The 25679-nt window shown below is 38.5% G+C and overlaps 1 protein-coding gene across 1 annotated transcript in view; it reads right to left on the bottom strand.

The window, feature by feature from the left end:
• Positions 1-25604, bottom strand: part of PDE10A (phosphodiesterase 10A) — a 358019-nt gene extending 332415 nt beyond the window's left edge. Inside the window, exon 1 of the mRNA XM_027891693.1 lies at positions 25220-25604. Within this exon, the coding sequence (XP_027747494.1) occupies positions 25220-25310 (91 nt within the window). The 5' untranslated portion in view covers positions 25311-25604. The remainder of the gene's footprint in view (positions 1-25219) is intronic.
• Positions 25605-25679: the final 75 nt, after the last annotated feature.

A 25679-nucleotide genomic window follows, 5' to 3' on the forward strand; every position in this document is an offset into this window, starting at 1 on the left:
ATTTTTGTTTAAAGGAAAAGCACAGAATGGAGAAGCACTGTACTCATAAGTGTTTTGAGACTGCATGAAGGACAAAATCATTAGGCTGAAAAGCAGTGCTTCTTTCTATATCTAGTAATTGTATGAATAAAATCTTAACCAGTTTGTCTGGAGATTCCTTTAGTAACTACTGCTTTCTTAAGAGGTTTTTTTTAAGACCTTATTACTGTATAGAAAAAAGAAACATAGCAATTGAAATATATGGAAATACATGAAATGTGACTAATTAAATTTATGCCTAAATCTCATATTAACATTTTCACAAAATTTATTCTCATTTCTTGCACAGTATTTTAAACAAGAAAATATAATCCCTGTGTCTGTCTCCTCTCCAAAGGGGACAACAAGTAATTCTAAAAGATGAGATGAAGGTGCTCAATGCAATTCATAGGATCATAAAATAATTTAGGTTGGAGGGATTTCTGGAGTTCTCTATTCCAATCTTTTGCTCAAAGCAGGGTCCAGCTAAGATCAGACCAGGTTGCTCAAGGCTTTATCAGCTGGGTCTTGAAAACCTAAAAGGATGGAAGTTAAACAAGCTCTTTAAGCAACCTGCTTTACTGCTTGACTGTCTTCGGAGTGAAAAAAGCTTTTCATTATAGACAATTTTCAACTTAGGTCCACTGTCCACTGCTATGCACTACTCTAAAGAGCCTGGCTCCATCTTCTCAATAACCTTGTCTAGAAATCGGTGGGCTGCTATGAGGTCCACCTGAACTCACATCTTCTCTAGGCTGAACAGGCCCAGCTCCTTCAGCCTCTCCTTACCCCAGTCATCTTGATGACCATCCTCTAAACTCACCACAATGTCTTTCTTGGTTTTGGAGATCCAAAACAGGACTCACTACTCCAGGGGCAGCCTAACAATTGCTGAGCAGAGGGATATAATCACATCCCTCTACCTACATGCTGTGCTTCTGTTACTATATCCCAGGCTGCTGTTGGCTGCTGTCTTCACTGCTAGGTCACGCTGCTGACTTATGTTCAGTTTGTTGTCTACGAGGACCATCAGGTTCTTTTCTGCCAGGCTGGCCTGTACTGTTCCAAGGCAGGGTTTCTTCATAGTTATGGGACTTGGCATTTGTCCTTGCTAAATTTCATAAAGCTCCTGGTGGCCCATCTGTCCAGCCTGTCTGGGTCCTTCAGTGGTGGTTCTGCCTTTAAGCATATTGACTGGTCTCTACAGTTTGGTATCATCTGCAAACTAAGAGCAAACTCTCCATTATCTCCTCCAGGTCACTGTCAAAGACATTCATTGACAGGTTCCAGGATATGCCCTTGTGGTACTCAAGTAGACTCATTATTGAGAATATATCCATCTGGTATCTCCAAACTCTGAGCGTTTAATAAGCAGGCAGGATTTCAAGGATTAAGATTACAAGTATAGAATCATATCCAAATTTAATTTTTAGTCTAATCATAGAAATCAGCTTTTAGACTGTTATTTACCTGACCTAACTTTAGCATTACTTCTAGTCGCCATTGGATTGCTTTGCAGTCAGCAGAGAGAAAAAAAAATCAGTATGAGCTGGGGACCAACTGGTTAGGCAGATTGATAGCTCTGCAAAAACAGGTGTTGACAAACTCGAGAAAGTACAGCAGTGGAGCATGCTAATGACTATGACTGTTATTTAACTAGCTGAAAGTGCTAGAAGATATACAGGGGAGGCTAAAGTAACTGGGTTAGGTTAGATTAAAAGAAGGCCAAGAGCCAATTGCTGAATTCAGCAAGCTAAAGGTGAGTTGTAGAAAGGGTAACATGAGAGTCTTTTCAAAGGTGCAAAACAAAAGAAGAGACAATGGTTGCAAACTGTGATATTGGAAATTCTGATTAGACATAAGGAAAAATTAGTAAAAGTGGTTCAGCGCTGATAAAGGTGCTCAGAGAGGCATTAAGCTCTTCATCCTTGGACATTTTCAAAACTCAACTGGATAGGCCCTGAGCAATCTGATCTAACTTGGAAGCTAGCCCAGATTTGAGCAAGGGGTTGGATCAGCTACTTTGAGAGGGCCCTGCTAGTCTAAATTTTTCTGTGATTCTATGAGAAGCTCCTTTGCTGGGTGATTCATCTTGTCTTAAAATAGGTGTCTAAAATAGATTAGATGAATCACCATCTGGTGGTGCCTGTGTCTCACTGAAAATATTCTCCACTGAATACAAAGGCAACCTAAGCTGACCAGCTATGATTAAATGTCTTAAAGTGAGACATCTATAAATTGGAAGAGATGAGAATCATCGCTAGTGACTTGTGCTCCAAAATAATAAAGTTCTTGCCTTGTTTATATATTATGGTGATAGGGCATGAACCACTTCCTTAATAACCAATCTTTCAATTGTGGGAGAAGGTGGACAAGACCTTATAACACATAAAAATTAAAAATTAGAATAACTTAGAATTTGAGCTACACAGTTAACCTAAACAGTTTATTGCCATATGAGTACTTCCCTTCACAACACAAAAGGCACCGTTTTATGATCAGGTATATACTACAATATGTAATAGCTTTGTCTTTAAAGACAGTGACAAATTAGAAGCTGATATCATGTTTTTCTCTAGTATGAGATATTTCTGTCTTCACTGCCATATGTATTAAGACCATAGGGGGGAAAAGGGAATCAGTTTAAATCTTCAGGTCTCATAGATTTAAAAAAAAAAAAAATTCTTTTTTAATGGACTGTACATGCTTTAAGAACACAGTTTAGAGCTGTCTGAAATTTTCATTGACAAAAACCCAGATATTTGTCATGAATAGGTAGAAACAGTTGAAGTTGTGGGCATTTTTTTTGGCCCTTAGAAACAGTCTCAAGCTAAAAAAACCCATTTTTCTCTTCCTTTCAGCTGAAAGAAAAAAGGAAATAGATAAAAAAGAAAAATCAAATCTTTTTTCAGCCCTCCACATCAGCAGAATGGCTCTGAAATATCCTTCAGTTTTTCAGATAAATGAAAACAAAGTCTTAAATTAATTTTAAAAGCCACCTTAACAACAATTATTGTTGTCCAATAATGTCTACAGAACTGTATTAGTTACATGTCTAATAAAGTCAGTGTAACTTTTTCCTAAGGGAAATAGCATTTTTCCTACACATACTAAAAAGTTCCCTTTTCCATGTTCCGTAGAGTCTCCCAAAGCGAACTTCCCTGTTGTTACCTAGATATCCAGCATCCATCTGTTTGGTACATCACACAGAAGAGAGAAAGTTCCCTGGCCACAAAGAATGATCCAAAATCAGAGCACTATCAAAGAAAACTATGGTTAGAGGCAACAGGACAGAAGCAGCAACTTCTACTACATGTGCTCTATTTGGCAGCAGAAACAGGGATGGGCACACCAGGATGAAAGGAAGTATACTCTGAAAAAGACAATGCTGGTTTCGCCATGCAGCTGATGAAGTCTATGACTCTATCTCACAGGTCCTCCAACCAGCCAACACATCCCCTGATCAAGACAAGAGGGTAGTAGAAGGACACAGAGACAACTGACAAACGTATTTCCACATAAGAAATGGTTCTAAGCCAAACACCACGTCTCAAAGCAATCTATTTGGTAGTTTAGAAATCAGCCTCTCTTTGTAACTACTTCCCCATCATATTGGGAGGGAAACATGTTCAAGGACAAGTGCTCATGCCCTGTCGTGACTTGGACACTAAAAATGATCATGTTCAAAGTGGCTTTTAATTTTAAGTTTCTAGGACAATGAGAATCTGGATCAAAACTTAACAAAACTGTTAACTTCTATTAGGTTCAAAACAGTCTACACCAAGGAAGGAGAAAAGCCAATCCTATAGAAATCTCTACCAAAACTACCAAACCCACGATTTTACATTTGCTGTTTCAGAGCCACTATTGGAATTTTTAACATTTCAGCTATGCAAATATGAAAACTTTATTGTTTTACAATGAACAGAGACCAAAACCCACATTCTTATTCGAAGTACTAGTCTCTATTCCCAAGGCATTCTGTTAGCTAATTGTAAGATAAGAAATTACTCAATATGCACAAAACTATTTCAGAGTCTAGGTTTTATTTTAGGACATTAAGATTTCTATACTGACACATACCTAATACCATCAGATTTTGTTTTTCTTTTGAACTGAGAACTATAAAATATTGTTTTCTATGTGAGAATGTGCATAAGACGTCTGGTTTTGAAAGAAGTTTGCCCATGCTTTTCCTATAACAAGGCCAGATCAAAAACTGCAGGGGCAAGCTCTTAGAATTTGGAATGAGTTTTAGTCTTATGACTATATTCAAACATGTTCAGGCAGTCAGCTTTAATCCCATATTCTGAGGATTGGGGTTTTTTTCAGTATTGTTTCTAGTACTTTGTGTACTTACACTTTATTATATTTTGTGTCTCTATCCTGAAATGTCATCATATTTGTCATGACTGAATCTTTGAAAGCTCTAATTGATTCACTGTAACTACAGTAAAATCATCATGTATTGTCTTATTCTATGAAAAGTCTTCATTCCCCCTGAAAGGAAAACAAAAAATCAGTTAGCCATAATTGTAAAAACAGAAGAGGAAGAGAGGAGATGTATATGAAACTGCCATTATTCTGGTTTAGTTACTCAAAACTTTTTCCAACATAATCCCACAGATCAATAGAAATAAAAAACCAGTTTAGTGCTTTCTTTTAAGTTGTAAGGACTAAACACTGGCAAGATCCCAGTACCTGCTCTAAGTGGTGACAAGTTTGTGATATAACTTGAAATCAAAGTCATCATAGTTTTACTTCAGCAAATTTTACCAGTCCTGATTGAGAAACAAACAAACAAAAAAAAACCAAAAAAAAAAAAAAAAAAAAAAAAAAAAAAAAAAAAAAAAAAAAAAAAAAAAAAAAAAAAAAAAAAAAAAAAAAAAAAAAAAAAAAAAAAAAAAAAAAAAAAAAAAAAAAAAAAAAAAAAAAAAAAAAAAAAAAAAAAAAAAAAAAAAAAAAAAAAAAAAAAAAAAAAAAAAAAAAAAAAAAAAAAAGGCTTAATTTTTTAAGGTAAAAACATTTGTTTTAGCAAGGTTTGGAACACAAAAGTAATGGAGAACCTCATTTATCAGACATGAAAAATAGGTAACACTATTGAGCAACAGCTAAGTAAATACAACTGCCATTTATCAAAAACTCACAGAGAGAAAGACCAGCTTCAATCTAGGAGTGTATTCCAGAATGAAAAAAATATATTTGAACAGGACTTCAGGTTTTTTAAATGTTTTTGAATAATTTATAGTTAAAGGAGGAAAAAGGCTTCCAGATTTTCAAAATTGGGGTCAAACCCAATTTGTATAAAGTCTAACTGGGAACTGACATTCACAACCACATCTTGTAAGCACCACTGGCATATAAATAGGAAAACACTGAAAGCACCTGGAAGGCACAAACTCAAAAGAGTAACATGGAGACACAGAGTCATTCAGTAAAAGCTAGTGATTTTCAGACCAATTCCCTACTCTTCCACTCAAACTTCACAGAAATTCAGATCTACACCAGAACTATAGCATATCTTCAAATACATGAAGAGGGACAATGTACAGCAGAGAATCCTGAAGTAACAGGGCTAAAACCTTTAGATGTCTGATTTTAATAATTTACTCTTAAAAACTTGGAGAATAGGAACTTGCATACTTTGCAATGGGAGAAGGGAGATAAGACAGACCCCTACAGGGCATCAATCTGACAGAAACACTATAAACATTACTCAAATGAGGTATCACTTAACTCTCCCAGGCCACGTTACTAATCACAGCAGAGCAACTAGACAGAGTCAGAAAGGTTGTAAGTAAGAGGAAAAAAAATAATGAAAAGGTGCAAAAAAACCTAGTGATGACACAGTGAACTGAAAAATAAAAAAGGGGGCAGGGGAAAATGATAGAAAACTGTTTTATTGTCTATCAGTTTTGTCTGACTTTCCAATAGCATAGAGGCATGCAGAATAATTTAGCAATTAAGGGTCATATTAACTTGACACCAAAGGAGTAACATGAAAACCGCTCTTTGACACCTCCCGTGTCCTAAGAAGCCTTCCAATATATAACAAGCACACACTACAAATTCACACATATATGGAAACATCATGGTGCCAGGTTCACATCATTCTGCTCCACAGTAAAAATTCACCCTCTGCTGGCAGGAATCAGAAGCTGCTCCTCTAATTCTCTTTCCCCACATAAGAACTGTTCGCCTGTTCTTTCTGACCGTCCAAGACCACTTGAGGCAACAGGGTTACACCTGCTGTCCAGCATCAACTCTTTCACCCCTGAACAGTCAAGGCCTTTCCTCCTACCTCTCAACTACAATAGAACTTTTTCAGTAGCTGTCTGCTCCCAGCAGCATGCAAAGGCCCTCCTGAGGCCCCTCGAGGTGACTCCTCCATAGCACCGAACTCTGACTTGGCAGTTTGCCACTGAATGGTTTTCTCTCTTCTTTGCACGATGAAGCTGACAGGAGAGCAGTATGACTGCAGCAGAACACATTTCCCTAGCGTGTCAAACTATCTAATAAGTTAAAAAGAGAATAGCCTAACTTCATGCTCAGTTCTTGGCATGTTATTTTTATAAATATATGAATAAAAAAGTTTACAATGTGTTGAGTAAGCTGAGAGCCAAAGTGAGGCCATCCTTAAAAAATGTTTAGTTTCCTGCTCCCAGTGAACTGCTCCTAGACTAATGTCTGCAACTAGTCTGTCACCACTAGATTGGAGTTTCAATTTTTTATAGATTTCTTGTTTGTTGCAGTTAACTTGTAGATGTGCAAATGCATCAAGAGCTGCCCTACAATTAGAAAACACAAACAAACAAACAAACAAACAAAATCCCAACCAGAACGCAATGGAAAAACAAAAACCAAAAAAACCACCAAAACCAAACCAAAAAACGGGAAGGAAAAAAAAAAAAAAACCAACAACACCAACTTCTGAATGCATGATTTCCCAGAATGAGTTTAATGCTCTGAACATGAATGAGAAGAAAGAACACAACAGGTCTGAAAAGGATGATAACATGCACAAGAAAGACTATATGAAAACAGAATAATAAAAAAATGATTTTTCTAAAGATGTACACTTAGTTTGTCCACATTTGATATATTTGATTTTGCTCTTCTAAAGTATTCGGACTGAATGGCACACCTGTGAGGCAGTCATAAAGCTTTCCTACAATCCTGATCATTCTTCATGATCATTTTTAAGCCACAGAAGTATTGGTCAAACTTTGATTTATATTTATTCATTAAATAATCCAGCTAAATTAAATACTACAACTACAACAACAGAAACAGTAATTATAATATACACATTTATACTTTACAAATGACTGGAAAATTCTGGATAGATCAATAATTTCCTGACAGACTGTTGGCAATACCAGATTCTTGTCCATCATGCCCAATAAATGCACACTCTTAACTACTTTTTTATTGTAAAAATAATCAGACCATTAAAACAAAACAAAACAAAAACAACAAACAAACAAACAAAACAAAGACAAAAACCAGCACTAAGAGAGTTCAAAAAGTGTATTTCAATGGGATTACAATACTTTTTGGGTAAATTAAGTCACAGCTTTTGGCCATAACATGACCCGAAGTATGCTGTAATGGTCCACAAATTAAGTGCCTTCTATATGTTATGACTTAGGTATGTACTGCAAAACTTGGCTTCATCATACTTTAAAACATCAAAAGAGCAATTTTTATGTCCTGTGACAGAATGTTTTATTAAAACTAATGATGCTTCAAGAACTTAAAATATTTGTAGGAAAGAACACTTCAGCAGGGGAATGCATCTTTGCAGCTTTTATATTTTTACAATGAGGCAAGTTACATCAGCTTTAAAAAAAAAAAAAATCATAACAAAATGTATCAGCCTACACAAATATGTTCAGGTCCTCTCTCTTACTACAACATCAACATGAGAACATCCCTTGCGTGTATATATATACAGCTAGACAAGTTCCCTCATACACATATCCTTTGACACAAACATTCCTGTCTTTATATGCTTGCACACAAACACTGCACTCACATTTAAGCTTCTCACACATAATCAATCCTCCAAGCTCTGGCGCTCTCTCACACAAACACAGATATGCTTCATACCTTCTCCTGCATCAGAAAACCATGTGAACCATCTGTCACTATTAATCTCCAAGCCCAAGCCAGTCAAACATGCCCCATCTCAGCCCCAGACACCCCAGACACACCTAAGCTTTCTAGGAACGCAGTCCTCACACACAGGCCATTGTTTTTACTACTGCCTACCTAACATTAATTTGTTTTCCACTCCATCTCTTCTCCTTTCACTGCCATATGCCCCACAGAAAAAGGATCTATTTTGTCGCTCTTTGCAGCAGTCAAGCCTCTAGCAATCCAATGCTGTACATTGCATATTGAGGGCCAAGGCATGTTCTGCAATGGGCAGCATACCACAAATTACAGTTCAGTGAGCACCACAGGTTTCCCTCACTGTTCATAACTTCACACTTCACTGTTCTTTTGCTGATGACTGTTTAGGCAAATGGACACAAAGAAAGAACCTTTTTCAAAAAATCTAGTAATCATTAGAAGTAAATAAAGAGATCTACACTTCAAAACCTTGACTGACTATACTTTCATTTCATAAGTCAAAAAGGAAGAAGGTACAATTTTAATGTTTGGGGCAAAGTCCTTAAAATGCAGTCTGAGGACAAAGGGGTCTAAAAGAGGCCTGAAAACTTTGGCTCCAGTGTGTAAAAGACAGGCTGGACAAAACACAGAAATATAAAGAAAGACCACCTTGATGTTAGGGATCTCAAAAGTGCTGCTGAAAGCAGCATGCTGGACTTGGAAGGAACAGGATCAAAAGAAAGGCTTAAGTACTTGCAGCATTTAAGGGAATGTTACAGTACCCCCCCCACCTCCACCCCCCACCCCAATCAGAGCAGAAGGTTGCTATTACTCGCAAAGGTGTTCAAACTCTATAAAAATACTTCTCTGGGTTAAATGTCTCTGTGAATCACTGCTCTTTCTTTCCCCAGATGAGAATAGAAGTCCATGTCTAGCTTTTGTACTAGAGATCCCTCAGGTGATACTGCCACACAGGAGCTTACACCAATCCTGAAGAATTGATGTGAATTCCTCTCTGGAGACAAGAGCCAAAACACAAACCTCAGCCTATTTTCTTTAATACTGAAAAGTCTCCAAATTTAGGAGAGTTTCTGGTTAGCATACCCACATCCACTCCTAGGAAAGGGACCAACAGATAGTGGATATTTTGTTGCTTTCCTCTCAAGATGACTAAGTTGGTGTGCACTTTAAAAAAGGCTTACATATATCCAGATTCCAGCCTTACCTAAATGCTCACTTTCTTAACAGGTTGGGTTTTTTTTTTTTTTTGATCTTCATACTCTTTGAAAAAGAAACTGTTACATGACTTCTGTTTGTACAGCAATCGGGATAATGTCACTTACCAGGGCTTTGATTTACAGCAAAGACTTTGGGAAGGGTGTTCACCTACCTCTTTTGGAAAATGGAGCCTGTTAAAATCTTTGCAGGCAACTAAATGATTTCATTAACAAGTGAAAGAAAAGTATCCAAGTGGAGAAATTACCTTTCAAAAGCCTAGGAATCTTACATTTCCAGCAAGACTAGTCAGCAAACTTTAAACATCACTGCAAAACAGGGAGTATTTAGGCAAGCAAAAGCCTTAAGTGTAAGTGAGCTCTGCGTATCAGCCTTTGCTGAAAGGAAACCTCCTAGAACTGACTTCCTGTCTTCTGTACATACAGCAAGTAGTATATGCAGCAGCATGAGAGGACTCTGGGATAGAGAAACGTGTCTGCTCCATGACCACTAGGCCTCAGTCAAATTGAAGATCCAATTTTTTCCTATCATGCTTCTTCCACATTTCACACCACGCACCTCTCACCTGATTGTAGCTGACATCTCTGCCTTAATAGAAACTAGGTTGAGACAGAAAACTTGTCCAAGTAACAAGGAATTCTTCAAATTATTAGTGAAAAAAAAATCATATGAGGACTGTCAGAAGCAAATGCAAGAAGCGCCATGATATTCTAGTTAGGACTTTTTTATTAAGTTATTGTAATAAACATTCACTTTGAATGTAAGTCTTAAAGGAAAGAGATGTTTAAGAGGAGCTTCACCATAGAGAGATACTAGCAAATGAAAGATAGTTGCACAGTGGCTAATCCCTGAATGCTGCCCTACTGCTTCATTGCTAGCAATGTCCCAAAACCTTCCAGCGACAAATTGCGTATGTTTCCAATAAAAAAAGGACAGAATGGAACTATTTCAGTGGAGCAGATTGCTAGAGGTAGAGAGATCATTTGCAAAGGTGGCTGAGAGACTGTGCTCTTTGACTTCAATCTAAAAATTACAAACAAGTGGCTATACAGCTAACAAAACTTAGAAAAAACATTTTACCTTTTATGAATTGACTAGCAACTGTGCCCTTAGCTTTCTTTTTTGTTGGAACCCCATGGAAGCTGGTCCTCCCATCTAGCACTTAGATGTTCAGCGAGCCTGCCAGGAAACAACAGGTAAAATTTCTCATGCTGTCTTTGGTCTCTTCTTAGGATATAAGACCTAAATAATGTAAGCTGAGAAGCATCTGGTCTTGTCTTTTCCAATACTGTCCTGCCATGAACCACCGACAGAACCTGCCTCTTTGATCCCTACATAAATGTGAAAACACGAAGGCAAGGGAACAAAATCAATACAGGCTCTTTTCTTAAAGCAACCACTGCTCAGTGATAGTCATCCTCCAGCATATCCTAGTGCTGGGAGATAGTTCGAGTAAACACAACATAAAGCATGTCTCAAATAAGTATTTGATTTAAAACCAAACAATTTTGCCTCCCCCAACCCACCCCCCTTCCCCCCAAAAAAGAAACAAACAAAAAAAAAGCCAAAACAAAACAAAAACCAAAACAAACAAACAAACAAAAAATCCCTTTCACTTCAAGGCAATACAGAGGGAGGGGGGAGGGGGCTGTTTATATTAACTGTCTGTTGCTCAGACTAGAAGCAGGAGAAGTCAGTAACCTTGAAATAAAGCATCTGCTCAAGCTACCATAAGATAAATGACCCACATTGCAGACAAATGAAAATCTCCCCAGATGACCAAAAAAAAAAAAAAAGTTTGGAAAACTCACAAGCCAGACTTTCAAACAGAATTGACTCCCATACTAACATAAAGATAGAAATATTAAAGCAGAGAACAAGGCTGCTTGCACCTCCTATTAAAGAAAGAAGCCCACTCACAATAATGTGGGTAATACACCTTCTGGAGTGAAAGAATTCTCACAACATGCATAATGTGTTTCAAATGTGAAACCTTCATTAAAAGACGACAGAAGACATTTGAATGCCATAACAGTTTATGAAAGAAAAACATGGAAGGTTATTTATTACACGCTATATTCAAAAGTATTTATTCTAATAACTGTTGCTTAGAGTCTCATGTCAGATTCAATTCAATCACTTTAAACATCACAGCAAGAATATTCGTAGTAGGTCCCTCACCAGCTCAAGCAAGGGTGAGAACACTAGTTGAATGCTCATCCCGTACTCCCTTTCCCAAACAACATCCATCTGTTGCTCTAGAGCAATTAAGCAGAGCCCAGTTGTACTGGTAAATGCAATATTTGTCTGGGGAGGTTTAGATTGGATGTTAGTAAAAGGTTCTTCACCCAGAGGATGGTTGGGTACTGAAACAGGCTCCCCAGGGCAGTGGTCACAGCACTAAGCCTTACAGGGTTCAAGAAGTGTTTGGATGATACTCTCGGGTACATGGTGTGACTGTTGGGGATGGTCCTGTGAAGGGCCAGGAGTTGGACTTCATAATCCTTGTGGGTTCCTTCCAACTCAGAATATTCTGTGATTCTGTGGTTTCTACTTTAACAATTTTCCCCTATGTAAGGACGTGGCTTAATTTCATGCACTATATTCTGTAGCATGTCAGCAAGGACAACACTGATTGCAGAAATAAAATTTTATACCTAGCTATACTAAAATTCAAAGTATTGCATTTAATAATTTAGATTTGGAAAACAAAGGTAAACTTCAATATAGTATCTAAAATTACAAATTTTATATCATTTGTGGTAGGCCAGTAGAAATCATCTTAAAGTAGTAAGAAAAAAAAATAAATTCTACAAATTGGAGCAACTAGAAGTATCTCTTCTGACAGGTGAAGAATTTGTGGCCTGCTGTTAGCCAATACCAATAGTCAAGCTGAGGAATCCTGGGGTAAGAGGAAATAAGGGACAAAAGCAGTTTTTTCACAGAGAGGTTTCAGACTTGACAAGTATAGCAAATTATTTTTATAATTATTACAAATATATATAAATATATATAATATAATAATAAATAATATATACAAATATATATAATTATTACAAATATATATATTTTTATATATACCTCTATATATATCACTCTGCTCTTGTAACCATTTCCCCTATTCTTTCAGTTCAACTTTTAACTCACACTAAGTATCATCTGCTCCATCAAGATAACTTAGTCAGTTTTTTTGGACTAGGCATGCCTCATCTTCTGCTATCTGACAAACTCCTAACTGATTTTAAAATACAAAAGCCCAAATGAAAACAACAGTATAAGAAACACCAGAATTCAGTCTGCAGAATGAGATGGAAATGAAGCCAAAATTCTTTTCTCTTTCATTTTTCACTCCTTAACTCCATTCCTCATCAAATCCCAGATCTAACAAGATGGCCATGCTCTAGAAAGCAAATTCTGGAAGAGCAGGTTAGATTAGAAGAAGGACAAGGCAGAAGAACAGTTTTTACCAGGATGAAGAGCAGGATGGATTAGAAAGAGGACAAGGCAGAAGAGTTTTTACCAGGCTGAAAAAGCAGAAGAAAACAAAATGAACAAAGATGTGTACAACTACAATAACATGTAGGCAGCAAAAGGAGCACTTGGAACTTTTCAGCATTACCTTGATGTCTTTGTGCTCCTCAGTGATTAGCAAATTGTGAGAGAATATCTGCTTTTGTCAAGTTCACTCAGCTGTTGAAACAGCTGAAGATGTTAATAGCTTTCAAGCTCAGCTGAAGGGCTGGTCATGATAATGTAAGACCCATCATGTCTGGTCATAATTTAAATAAAAATAAGTGGAGCCTTCTGAGGCATAACTTGGCAGTTAAGTAACAAAAATACTTACAAACAAAACAAACCACAAGAACCTCAACAAGAAAAAAAAATCCATAAGCCTAACCTGGTATTAATACTGTGTAGGTATATCATTACAAATATTAAAAACTTATGCAGGACTTCAGCAATAACTTTTGAAGTTCTACAAATGCCATGCTCCAGACACATTCCATCTCTAATAACCCCCGGTACCACAACTGTACAGTTCAACAGCACTTCTAACGTCACCATCATGGCATTTCCTTTTATGCAAGGGTGTAAAGTAGATGAGGAGTTACTTAATGTCTCTTATTACTTTCTAATAAAATGAGAAAGTTTAAGAGAACTAAAAGTTACTGAAAAGCAGAGCTGTGCCAGCAGTTTCCAGTGATGACCTGACATGATTTTTATCTCCAACGGATATCCAAGTAGTTATGGAGTTTATATAGTCCAGCCCAGCAGTCATTTCAAAATGAAGTTTCTGTACTATGTGGTATTCCAGATACATCTAGAGGATGGAAGAAAATGGTTAAAGAAAATAATTAGCTTGTATGTTACTGTAGCACTTACTCGAATTTTCTAAATTAGGTGTCAACAACTGAAGAGGAGGAAAGTGCAGACAGTGTTCCATAAGAGAATTTGAAGGATCGTTTTAGACAGAAAAACTAAAAGGGAAGAATCCAACTTGAAACACTAGAAATATGGTGGAGGGAGATGTAAAACAAAGTCAAGTCTGATCAGAATCTTCTCCTGTATTTCTGCTCTCAATAAATATGTGTAAAAATCTTTATTTTTTAATTTATTGTAATGAAGCAAATTCTACTTGTGTTTCAAGAGCCATGCTGAAAAACCCTCCACATTTTACTTTCCACCACAAACAGTAGCAAAAAGCTCCACTAGTCAAATACAACTTGTACTACGATAGCCTTCACGATTTCCTCCTCAGTAACACTTACCCAAACCCCTTATCTTTTTTAAATTCATTTGCATGGAATTTACAAAAAAAAAAAAAAAATTTAGTAATTTTTTTTACAATTTACAAAACAAACAAACAAAACCCCAAACAAAAACAAACAAACAAACAAACTGAGGTAAAAAACAAACCCCAATAGGAAACTATTCCTGATAATCACCAAGGGGGTCTTGTTTCCCTTCCACTATGTTTAGTGGGCAGAAGAAAAGACAGAAAAAATGAAACGACCCTAAAACAACACTCCCTGATAATAAACAAACGTTGTCTCTAAATACCCTCAGAAGCATGTTTTGGTGAGTGAATGACGTTCTCTTCTCTTTTTTGGAGCTAATGGAGAAATTTGTCACAGCAGAGAAAAATACTTAAGATCATTATTACTTTTGAAGAAATGTATTTTCAAACAGAAAGGATGATCAAACAAGAATTTCTGTATGTCTAATATAATTACTTTTTAAAATACTGACTTCTGGTTTTAGTAAAAGGAGATGGGATATTAAACTCAGTGGAGAAGAGTCACCCTCAAACAGTAGCATAGTGGAAAGAGCTGTCTTACCATACCAGAATGAGCCATGAGCTATTTAACATTTTAATTCATATAAACTAACTGGTGCCATTCAAGCTTAGCCATGACAAGCTTGCAAAGACCTAAGTCTGTATGTATTGGAAAACAGATGTCATTGCTTTGGAGGTCAAAAGATGCCACAGGACACACTATGTGTTTTGCCACGACTATGAACATACCTCAACCAGGCAAGACATTTTTACTTAGCTTTTTGTCTTACAAGTCTTGATGCAAAACATTCTGACCAAATCCTGCCTGAGTTTGTTTGACTTCAGGTACTTTCATCTCACCTACATGCTCCATACTCTATCCTGCCCTTTGAATGGCAACATTGCCACAGAGCAGAGATGGAGCTGACTTGAACAGAGATGGGCGTTTCTGAGGAAAACGGAAATAGTATCAGAAAATAAAGGAGAAATAAAGGAGAAGGTAGGAGCAAGCAGATTAGACTTGCTGTTGGTTAGAGAATGGGGCTAATAATGCCATGATCATGGCTTCAATCCTCATACAGGCCATTCACTCAAGAGTTGGACTCGATAATCCTTGTGGGTCCCTTCCACCTGTGTTTCTGTGATTCTCTTTGCAGACTCACCAGAAAACACATACTGCCCTGTTTGCTGCTTCCCTTCTGTTGGTCTCATGTTTGTCTTCACAGGACTTGATAGTATTTCTGTGAGTAGAAAAAAACTTCTCTGCACAAAACCAGCTTGCTGAAGGACTAAGAGAAGAGATGAGTAAATGGAGGGAGATAAAGAAGAAAGAGTTCAGCGATTTCAAACACACACACACAAAAAAAAGAACCCAAAAACCATAAAATGAGCAATTTTAAAAATACAGCCCTGTATGTGTGTGCTAGATTTATTAGATTGCAGGCTCTATGGAGCAGGGACCATGCAAGACAAGGTGCTTATTCAGAGCTAAAGTACAAGCTTGCCATCAGCTGAGGCTGCCTTTGGACATGACCTCATTGTAAAAACATTACCCTCAATCACAGTGGTCCTTGAAAACTGCCTCCTAGCTAGTTGATTCCTATTACAGATTTCACAGTAGCAATTAGGTATATTTGCATCTGTGTCTTTAAAATTGAGAGAGAGAGAGAGAGAGAGAGAGAGAGAGAGATACCTGGCGAGTTGCGGGGGGGAGAAGTGAAAAAGCACGTCTGAACAGATGATCTTTACAGTTCCCCCCTCCTGCTGCTAGAAGCTTCCCACTCAGCGTCTGCTCCTATTTGTTCATCTTTCTCTGGCAAGAACTGCTCTTAACTGTGTTAATTTTCTTTTTTGTGGGTTAATGTTGGGTAACGTACTTGCAATTGCTCGCAACTAATAGATTTCCAGTGATTGACTTTACTGCACTCCTGGCAGTAAGTAGGGCATATTTCTTGACCAGGGTCATTTTAACGGATTCCTGAAAGCACCTTAAGACATTTCATGGCTTCATTTAAACAGCTACCTTCTTGGTTCCATGTAGGATTTTAAGCAGGAGAGCAGGATTTTCAAAGGGAGGTCACTATCCTTCAGAATATTAAGTTAGAAACATTTCAAGAGTTTGAACAAAGCATGAAGCATGACCTTTTTTTCGTTTATTTATTTAAGGCTAAACTTGGCAGATATGAGAATATCCAACTGTAGTTAGACAGCCATGATCTCAGCCTCTGGCTGTGCAAAGACATCTTAAATCTGTAGGTTCTGTGCAGATCCAGGGGATTTTTGCCAAAAAGTTTCCTGAATAAAATTAAATATTCCTTCATTTTAAGCTTTACTTTTTTCTTCTTCTTCCTTTCTTTATAGCCTATTATAATCCCACATTAAAAATATGCAATACTTTAGGATTATCACTTCTTATGCTGTACTTTCCCCACCAAAAATTACTGTGATAATTCTCTAATGATTTAAAAAAGGTTAGGTGTAATACATCTTCTGCCTTTAAGCACCAGTGAGGCATAACCTTTTCCTAATTACTGTCCACTTACCTGGGAGCGATATACAGAGAAGGCAATAAGACATAGTCCTGCCAAGGAAAACCTTGGGAACACCCAATACCTGGGCTGCAGTCGCAGAAGGAATGGCATCTGTCAAAAGCATTCTGTGAGAATGTGGCAGTGGCATACTAGAAGCAACTTACATCATTAGCTTCATAGACCTAGATAAAAGATGCTTTGACCCTTCAAAACCCAATAAAAATGTTGTATACAGCATACATATGTATATTGGTCTCTTCCCAGTGTTAATCCACCCATTCCTTGAATTTAGAAGTTTCACATCTTCATGAAAACCTTTTCCAAGGCTGCATGTGCAGCATTAGCAGAGGTGGATGTTTAAGTTTCTTTGGAAGCACTAGCTGCCACTGGTCAGGACTGTGGCTTTGTATTTCACAGAGTAAAGAGGAAAAAATGATGACCTGTAGCTTTTTTGCTGTCTATGCAGATTAATTGCAGTGGGTCTCTCCTTCCCCAAGATGTGGCAAAGGAAAGTGTGTGACTAGGTCACAGCTGTCTTCCTTCGTGGATTTAATCTGGAGAGCTGTATGCTGCCATTGCCAACTATAGGCCTTTTGTCTAGTCAAACAGTTGTTTCTCATGTGCACCTCCCTGCCTAAATCTCAACATGTTGTTCTTGCATATGGCACTGAAATCCCAAGTATTTTCAAACTTCTTGTGCTAAGGTAAGCATGAACAGTTTAAAATTAACAGGCTATGCAAGTCAAAGGACAAATAATACAACAACAACCAACATTCAAATAGGACCTTCTGCAGAAAAGTATCTGGATCTTAAGAATTAGCCTATTTCAGGTGTCATGACCAGAATCTAATGCAATCCGCACGATTTGCCTCAAAACCCTAGACAGGCCACAGAACCATCTCCTGGAATCAGAAGTTCCACTGCAAGAAAATGCTACAGTTCATGTCAGACTAAGATTACAAAGCAAAACAAAAAAATCCAGCAATATCCCCAAAACACTGAAGACAAGGGCCTTGAGTTAACAAATGCAAAAACTGGCCTGCCAAGTTACTGAGGTTCTTAAGAAATCAAGGAAGATCAACAAAGAAGAGAGAACTGTTCGCAGCTCACTGCACACAACTAAGGACACTATTCATACTCTGCAGGCATGTTCAGCTGTTGGAGATCACTTCTCAGACACGCCATGATATGACTCTTGGAACATGTTTCTGGTTTGGCTTTGAAAAAACAAAAGCTACTACTTCTCTTATTCAGATGGCACAAAAAGAGCTGTAAAGCAGGAGAAAGGCCACTTACTCAATTGTTTCCTAGTCCCGTTTCTGGCAAGGTCACATAAAGTTGAAGTCACCTGTAAGTTATTAACTTTTTGCCCCAAAGACAGCTGGAGAATTTGCACGGGCAGTTAAAACAGAGACCTACCATCTGAACTAATTTGCAATCTTTAGTTCCAAAACATAACATTAGAAAGTGATTAACAACATACAGAGCAGATCAGCAAAGCCTGAATAATAATTATAGACAGCATAAGCCTATCTTGGCTGTATCCATACCAAAGGAAATATGTCAGAAAAATAATGCAGGCAAATAAACAGTATGAGAAAAATGAAACAGACTTTCCATGGGCAAAGCCTAGAAAGCCAACCTGATCATAAACAAAACAGTCAAACTGCCTATCTTGCATAGATACTGATTTGTTACAGTCACCTAAGAGTTACATAAAGATTAAGAAAAATGCATAATCATGACTATGAAAAAGGGCTATTCTTGAATTTAGTGATCTTCTGACATTTAATCTCTGCTCATGCAAAGGTTGCCTTCTCCAGGTGCCTTAACATCTTCATTCTATGATTTTTCTACCTTCATCTCTAAATTTAAGTAATCCTTTCCCTGAAGGCTGTATGTCTATCAGTGCTTTCTAAGTACTATCTGAGGATTATCTTTGTTTCCTCTTTCATTTGTTGTAATTATTGTTTCATACTGCTATCATGTATGATGACTTCACCTCTAATCTGAGTTGCCCTGGTTTTAACTTTCCTGTATTATATTTGGGCCCGACACTACCTGAAAAACAGTGCAAGAATCTATCTATATAACAGCTGCCCCTCAAATGAGATACAGTGCTCAACTAAAACACAGTGTGGATGGCTTTAATACAGCTTGACACCTGAAATACAGCTGCTCATTCCACATGTTAAGCAGATGTACTAGAAATGAACTTAGGAGCACAAGCTCAATTGCCCAGTGCGTAGGCACACCTTAAATGTCAACATTATTAGCCATCACGCTGTGACTGAAGTGATAAACACACAAACCAACTGTATTCTAGCCCATCAAACCCAGACAGCATCCCTCTTCTCCTCCTCCAGCATAAAGTCACAACTGTTGCTCACTGAGTTGCCAAGCTTTCTGCATTATCGCTAGTAACTTAAAAACAGGATTATTCTCCAACAGTACAGAAACTTTAGGGCCACAAGGTGAAAACACAAAGTGACTTCCTTAGTTAACAGATGCTTCATTAGAGATTAAAGTCTCTATTTTCATATATAAACAACACAGTGCCTTTAAAAAATACATGCATTTGCTTTTTCATGTCACTTGCCTTGTATACCTCTCCTCCTTTCCCACACAGAGGCACAGATATGTTCAGAAACAATGGCAAGATGGTATCATCAATAAAACACAGCCTCCTACCAGCACAGTGTGATCAGGTGAATGTGAACAATGTAAAAGAGAGACCAGGACCCTCCCTCATACACTTCATAGTAAGGGTAGATACGCATTCCTTGACCGACTAGGAATAGGGAAGCAGCTTCATTTATTTATTTGCAGAATGAGGAAAGTGGCTATGAAAAGCAAAAAGAAACAATGCATATAATGACCTCATGTCTTGCTAGCAGCAGCTTGAGACCAAGACGTACTAGGCAGTCCCGCACTGTTGGAGAGAAAAGTCCTCCCCTCTACATGGAAACACTTACTCAGCATAATGCTCAAGCATTAGCCTTTGTATTTTACTTCAAACAAGGCTCATAAACTTACACCTAGGCACACACCAGTATACTTTTTTATGTGGGGAACAGAAAAAGTGGGAACAGAGAAGCTCCTCAACAGCCTTTATGGAACAGTGGATGGGAAGACATGCTAGCAACAACACCCAAGGAAAACATCTTTGCCAGAGAGCTCTTACAATGCTATTTCAAAAACAGCATGTATACCTTGTCCCCAATCTCACTTCCCAAACATTTTGAATTCTCCTTAGCTTTACAACTTGCCAGCATACTGAGTTTGCAGCTTCACTCAACGTAAAGTGCGTTGATAAAATTGCTGTGTTTTCCATCATGTTGAATTTGATCCTCTGAAACCAAAAATTAGACCCCATATATCGTTCACAGCATCTGGAAGGCAGATCCTTGAGTGTCTCTGAAGAAAGAGGTAAAAAATATAAAAATAAAAATCTAACACAGGAAACTATCAGTAACCATTGAGCTAATCAGCTTTGGGAAGTATGGTTTCTTTTCCTTTAACAAAACCCTTGAAAAGCTGTTGCTGCAATCTTTTTGTCTTTTTTTATTTTAACTTTTTTTTTTACTTTTTTTTTTTCCTCCCTGATGACACAAACTTTTTCCTGTGAATCGAATTGAGAGGATCACTTTTTTCTGTTATTACAGTCTGGGCACAAAACCCAAGCTGTACAATAATTCCCTTCTCTTTCCCATGCCCTCTCAAATGCGTAAGCCTGTGTCACTAAACACCTTACTCCGATTAGCCAGATCTTCCAGAGTGTGATCCAGAGACAGAGAGGGCTTGTTTGTTTCAGGGAGCAGAAGCTAAGTGGAAGAAAAGAATAGTAGTCAGGACACAGATGATGGAGAAATGTAAGTATGAGAGCAACTGAAGCTTCAAATCACACTCACGAGTCAAGAACTGCCAAGGGAAGAACTCTTTTGCTTTTCTACCTGTGTCAGGGAAACATGAAGATCAACAGCAGTGTTCAGAGGTCAAAGAAATCTCAATATTCACTTGTGTGATAAAACAACAAATAGGGTAAATACTGTAACTAATTGCATTGAGGAAGACCAACTATGTGGAAAACTGTAATTCAGAAGCCGGGTTCAATGTCGATTTCCATTACATCAGTGTAACTCTTCAATAACAGGACAGAACTTTGTTTCTTGTGTCTGATTATCCCAAATTAGGATTTAATAATAATCAGTAACTCAATACCAAATTTTAAGACAAACTAGAATGCTAAGCACTCACACAAATCATCAAGAGTTAATCAGAGAGAATAGGTTAGCATAAACTGCTCCACCTAGTAATTACTAGGGAAGTATCCTTTGCATAGAAGTGACCCTCAAGAGGGCTTTGACTAAGAGTAATTGAGACAGTCAAAATCTTGAAAATGCTTCTTTATGCACATGGTTAACTTTTATGCACATTATCAGTCCCACTGAATTTAAAAAAAAAAGTAAACACGTTTTGAAAGTTACTCTTGGGCAGACAGGAGTTCAACTTTGCCTCTGGAAGAGTTTCATAACAGTTCTCTCTTTAGAGACCAATTTTGTAAAGCACAGAAAATTCTCAACTATCACTCATATTTGTGACAATGGAGACCATCTGAACCACATGGGAAGTGGAAGAAGAAATGTTTTTATTTATTTTCATACACAATCCAAATAGAGAAAGATCAGTCCAACAAGAATTTAAGGATTCCTCCTTTCCTGAATCCGTCATGCTCAAAAATCTCAGAAAGAAAATTTCCAAAATATATTGCATTCCAAAATGTATTGCATTATATCCAGGAACTGCTGAATAATTGTGAGCAGCATTACTGTATAATTAAGGGACAATATCATATTGCATTTGGTCCTGAGAAGTGTCCACATTTCTTTTGTTTGTTTTTAAACCAACACCCTCCATTTTCACGTCTTCCACACTAGCTTTCAACATATTCGTAGAAATGGTAATTCACAGAAACAGGACCCTTCTTCCATCTTTTTGTGCTACAATTTTGAGAAAAAGGGTTATTGCCAGAAGAAAAGACCTCTGCTTCAAATTCAGCTGAAAAACATCTTTGTCATTTGACTTGCACTGAAGCCTGAACGATCTGGTCAAAAGTCAGGAGTCATCTGCTGAAATACAGCTGTCTACATCCATGCTAGATGTTTGGACTACCTTTATATTCAGTTGGCAGAAACAACACTTTTCAGATCTGATTCGGCTGACTAAATGTAGACTTCCTCTTCAGGAAGAGATGAATTGATCCCTAGAAATGTTCTGCTTCCTGACTATAAAGGCAGTGCAGAGAGCTGAGTTTCAACAGGCAAATACCACCTTCTCCATGCTGGATATCACACTGAACAACCATATCTGGTTTCTCTGCTAAGACCTTATCAGCTTCGCTGGAATTTCTGACACTTCAAGCAGTGCAAATAAACCACTGTAGTTACCCTAGGCTTCATGCACAATCAATGGAAAGAAAGGGGCAATTCAGTTCATGTAAAAACCTGAATTCTCCATGGAAATGCCACTGTATCTCCAGAGTTTACGGGAATGAGCCTTACAAGCTCACCTCCTAATAAAGTGAAGCAGCGAATTGCCTTGAATTAAAGAGGTTCAGGATCTTGCTGCTGAGAAAGTGGGAGATGCAAAATAGTCTCATCCCTTTTCCTCCTTTCCACACCAGTAAGGCTTGAAACGTACCGTATCAGACTGCATAATAAAAGCAAGGTTACAGTATGGATTACAGGGTCCTTCATTAAGTACTTTGGAGAATAAAAAGACAAGCACATCAGGAAGTTTAAAAAAAATCTGTATTGTGGCCTACATAGTGTCTGTCCACCCACGGCTTTGCCAAGTGAGGATAAACAAGAGCTGAATGAAACTCCGCAAACGCACGCTTCAGTTGGCCAAATATCGAACACAGTCTACAGCAACTAAGAATTAGTCCGCACCCTCTTAAGATTTAAAAACAGAAGTGCAGACCCCAAAAGGGTCTGAGATTCAACACTTGCTGCCAGTTCACCAGGTGACATAGAAACATAAGATGGTAGACCGGGATCCAGGCTCTCACACAGTCATGCTTCTGTCACCAAAAGAAGTTACCTCATTAGCCAGGGACAGCAGGGCTTCCACATTCTACTTCTGCAGGAACACAGGATTTGGCAGCCTCCGGAAATCCGAGCTCTCTATTTTTCTTCCCTAGTTTACTAATGCCCATTTCTCCTTCCCCTCCTCCCTGCTCCCAATGCACACACATTCTGACGCTAAAACCCAGGTACTACATGGCTTTTCCATGTTTCAGGGCAGATGCCACACACTTGCCCACCACACCAGCAAGTACACCTTCTCCACAGAAGTAACAAACCTGCTGTAAGAGCACAATGCTTCATCGTGCAATGCTTCAGATTAATCCAAAAAAATTACCTGCATATCCCATGCCTCAAGAAAGGCTCACATCCACCATCTCACACAAAAATACATTCCCTACAACGTTGTGATACATTGCACACTCTTAATGGTTTCTACAGTTACGTAGTCACAGACAATGTAATTAACAAGCAACATTCCTTCCTGTCGAATAGGAGGGAGAAAATAAATAGAACAAAAGTTCACAAAAATAAATTTGACATCAGAAATAAAACTATATTTTTAATCTAATTTTATTATGTACTGTGTCAGAAAAGACACAAGCCTGGATTATCTAGGTGTAAACACAGGTTTTAAAAATACCTTGTGTCCCCTTATGAGGAAAATTATACCCTATGTACTCTCTTTAGATACACATTAATGCTTTATTAAATATTTTTTCACTTTCCATTTAATTTGTTTTGTACACACTGAAATCAAGAAAGAAGCAATTCTGTGTTAAAGTTATATTTTGTTTTCTGTTTCTTGTTACATAACCAGAAGTGTTATAGAAAATACTATTGTGGAGTTAAAAAAAAAAAAAAAGACATTTAAAAAATTAAGACCAGGCAAACATCACTGCATCACAATAATGTGTAAGGTGCTTCTACACCCCCTATATTGGCATATATTTAAAATAAAATTACATGTAATCTATACCAAACTTTCATATCTATGCTGAATGCCCTTCTGTATTTAAACTCCTTCATTGCTGACAAAGGGGTAAGATTTTCCAGGTTAGTAACAGCAAAATTCCACACTGCAAAAACACTGAATACTGTCATGCATATAAAGTCATTCACAGGGTCTGAAAATGTCCCTCCCATGTCAAGAGTAGTCTTAAGCAGAGAAATTACAAGAAAATATGAACATGAATCTTATTTTCCTATGGGAGAACCAAGCAATTTAAAACTAACAACCACATAAACCCTAAACCATATCTATTGAGAGAGATGGTGAATTACTAGCAGTGCTCCTTTCTAATGAAACCAGAAGAGCATACCAGCTATTGTGCTCAAAACATTTCCTAGCAAAAAGCAGAAACATCCATGGTGGCAAGGGAATTTCATGATCTGGGTGACTTGTGACACTGGGATCCTTCACATCCTTTACAAAAAGGGCCACAGACTCCATGTTGAAGAACACACTCATTCCATCCCTTTGTGCTCTGTGTACACCTGCTCAGGGAAAAGCACCATGTTTCTGAATTCAAGCATGCACAGAGACATACTCACATCATCATCTGAACCCACCACACACCCACCATCTCCCACCAGAGCCATTCACAACAGCCTGAAACACTGCACTGAAACCCATTGGTATTTTCCTCTCCTCTCTGCATTACAGCTACAAGCCCAGAGCCCTGTAGCTCAGCTTGGCTCATATGGGCCCACCTAGTTAAAATAATCACAAAGGAAGAGAACCCACTGGGCTGGCTGAACAACAAGAAATTCGGCTGCAGAACTCCCTCACACTTGTGTACATAGCTGATTTTACACCACTCAGCTGCTACATTCACATTATCTTGTCAAAAAGTACAGAACAGCTTTCACCACAAACACTTGGAACTCAAAAATTATAGCAAAACCAACTTTAGCTGGATACAAAGTACACACTACAAGGGCAGTGTTTGAATCCCCAACATGACACAACTGAAATAGTGCAAGGGATGGGGGCTTGATGAAGGAAACTGGACCCACACCAAACCACAACACATATATTAGGTGCCTATAGCTCATTCGCTGCCCAAGCTAGGAGCGCACTGCAAACAGATTTACACAAGCTACAAATCAATGAGGCAGTGTGGCTATGCCTATGCCAGTGACAAACTGCAGTGGGAAAGGGAGTCTGGACCGCTTGGCAGACCTACCGTTCCCCTCGGCCACTCTCCCACACCTCCTTCCCTCACCCCTTCCCCTTGCTCCCCTTAACCCTTCCCCTCTCACAAGTTCCGTGACAATGCGGTGGGAGCAGCCCTGCAGTTTTTAACCCTGATGGTGGGAGCAGCCCGGCCTAAAAGCCAAAGTCACCCCAGTGCCGGTGGGCTGCAGGAGGCCAGCCAGGCCGACACGTCCCTGCGGTGGGCTCCCAGATGCCAACTGGCCTGCCACCTGCAGGCCTCCGCCACCCTACCTTGCTCCTCGCCGGCCCCAAAGCAGGCTCTGGGGTCCTCGGGGGGGAGCTGGGCTCCGCCGCCCTCCAGGGCTTTGCGTTTCTTCGACATCTGGTCGGTGTTTGGGAGTTGAGTTTCTCCTCTCTCTCTCTCTCTCTCTCTCTCCGGGGAGATGAGTGTATGTAGAGAGAGAGGGAGAGTGTGAGGGAGAGAGACACAGGGAGGGAGAGAGAGAGATTGAAAGAAATCGCTGCTTAAAGAGAGGGGAAGAGACTTTGGAGTGGCTGGAGAGCAAGTAGGAGGCAGGGACTAAGTGCAGAAATCCTACAAATCACAATCCCATCAATTCAGCCCCACGTCTAAAGGGGCTGGTTGAGGTCTCCCTCTTCCTCGCTCATTCATCTGAGTGTGTCAGTGAAAATTAAAGATAAAGATAATAGTCCTGTGTTGTTTTTCCTAATGTTAGCAGGTGGTGCCTTT

This window comes from Empidonax traillii, unplaced genomic scaffold, assembly GCF_003031625.1.
Source record: "Empidonax traillii isolate 1590-97213 ecotype Southwest subspecies unplaced genomic scaffold, ASM303162v1 scaffold326:size758569, whole genome shotgun sequence".
NCBI classification, from domain to species: domain Eukaryota; kingdom Metazoa; phylum Chordata; class Aves; order Passeriformes; family Tyrannidae; genus Empidonax; species Empidonax traillii.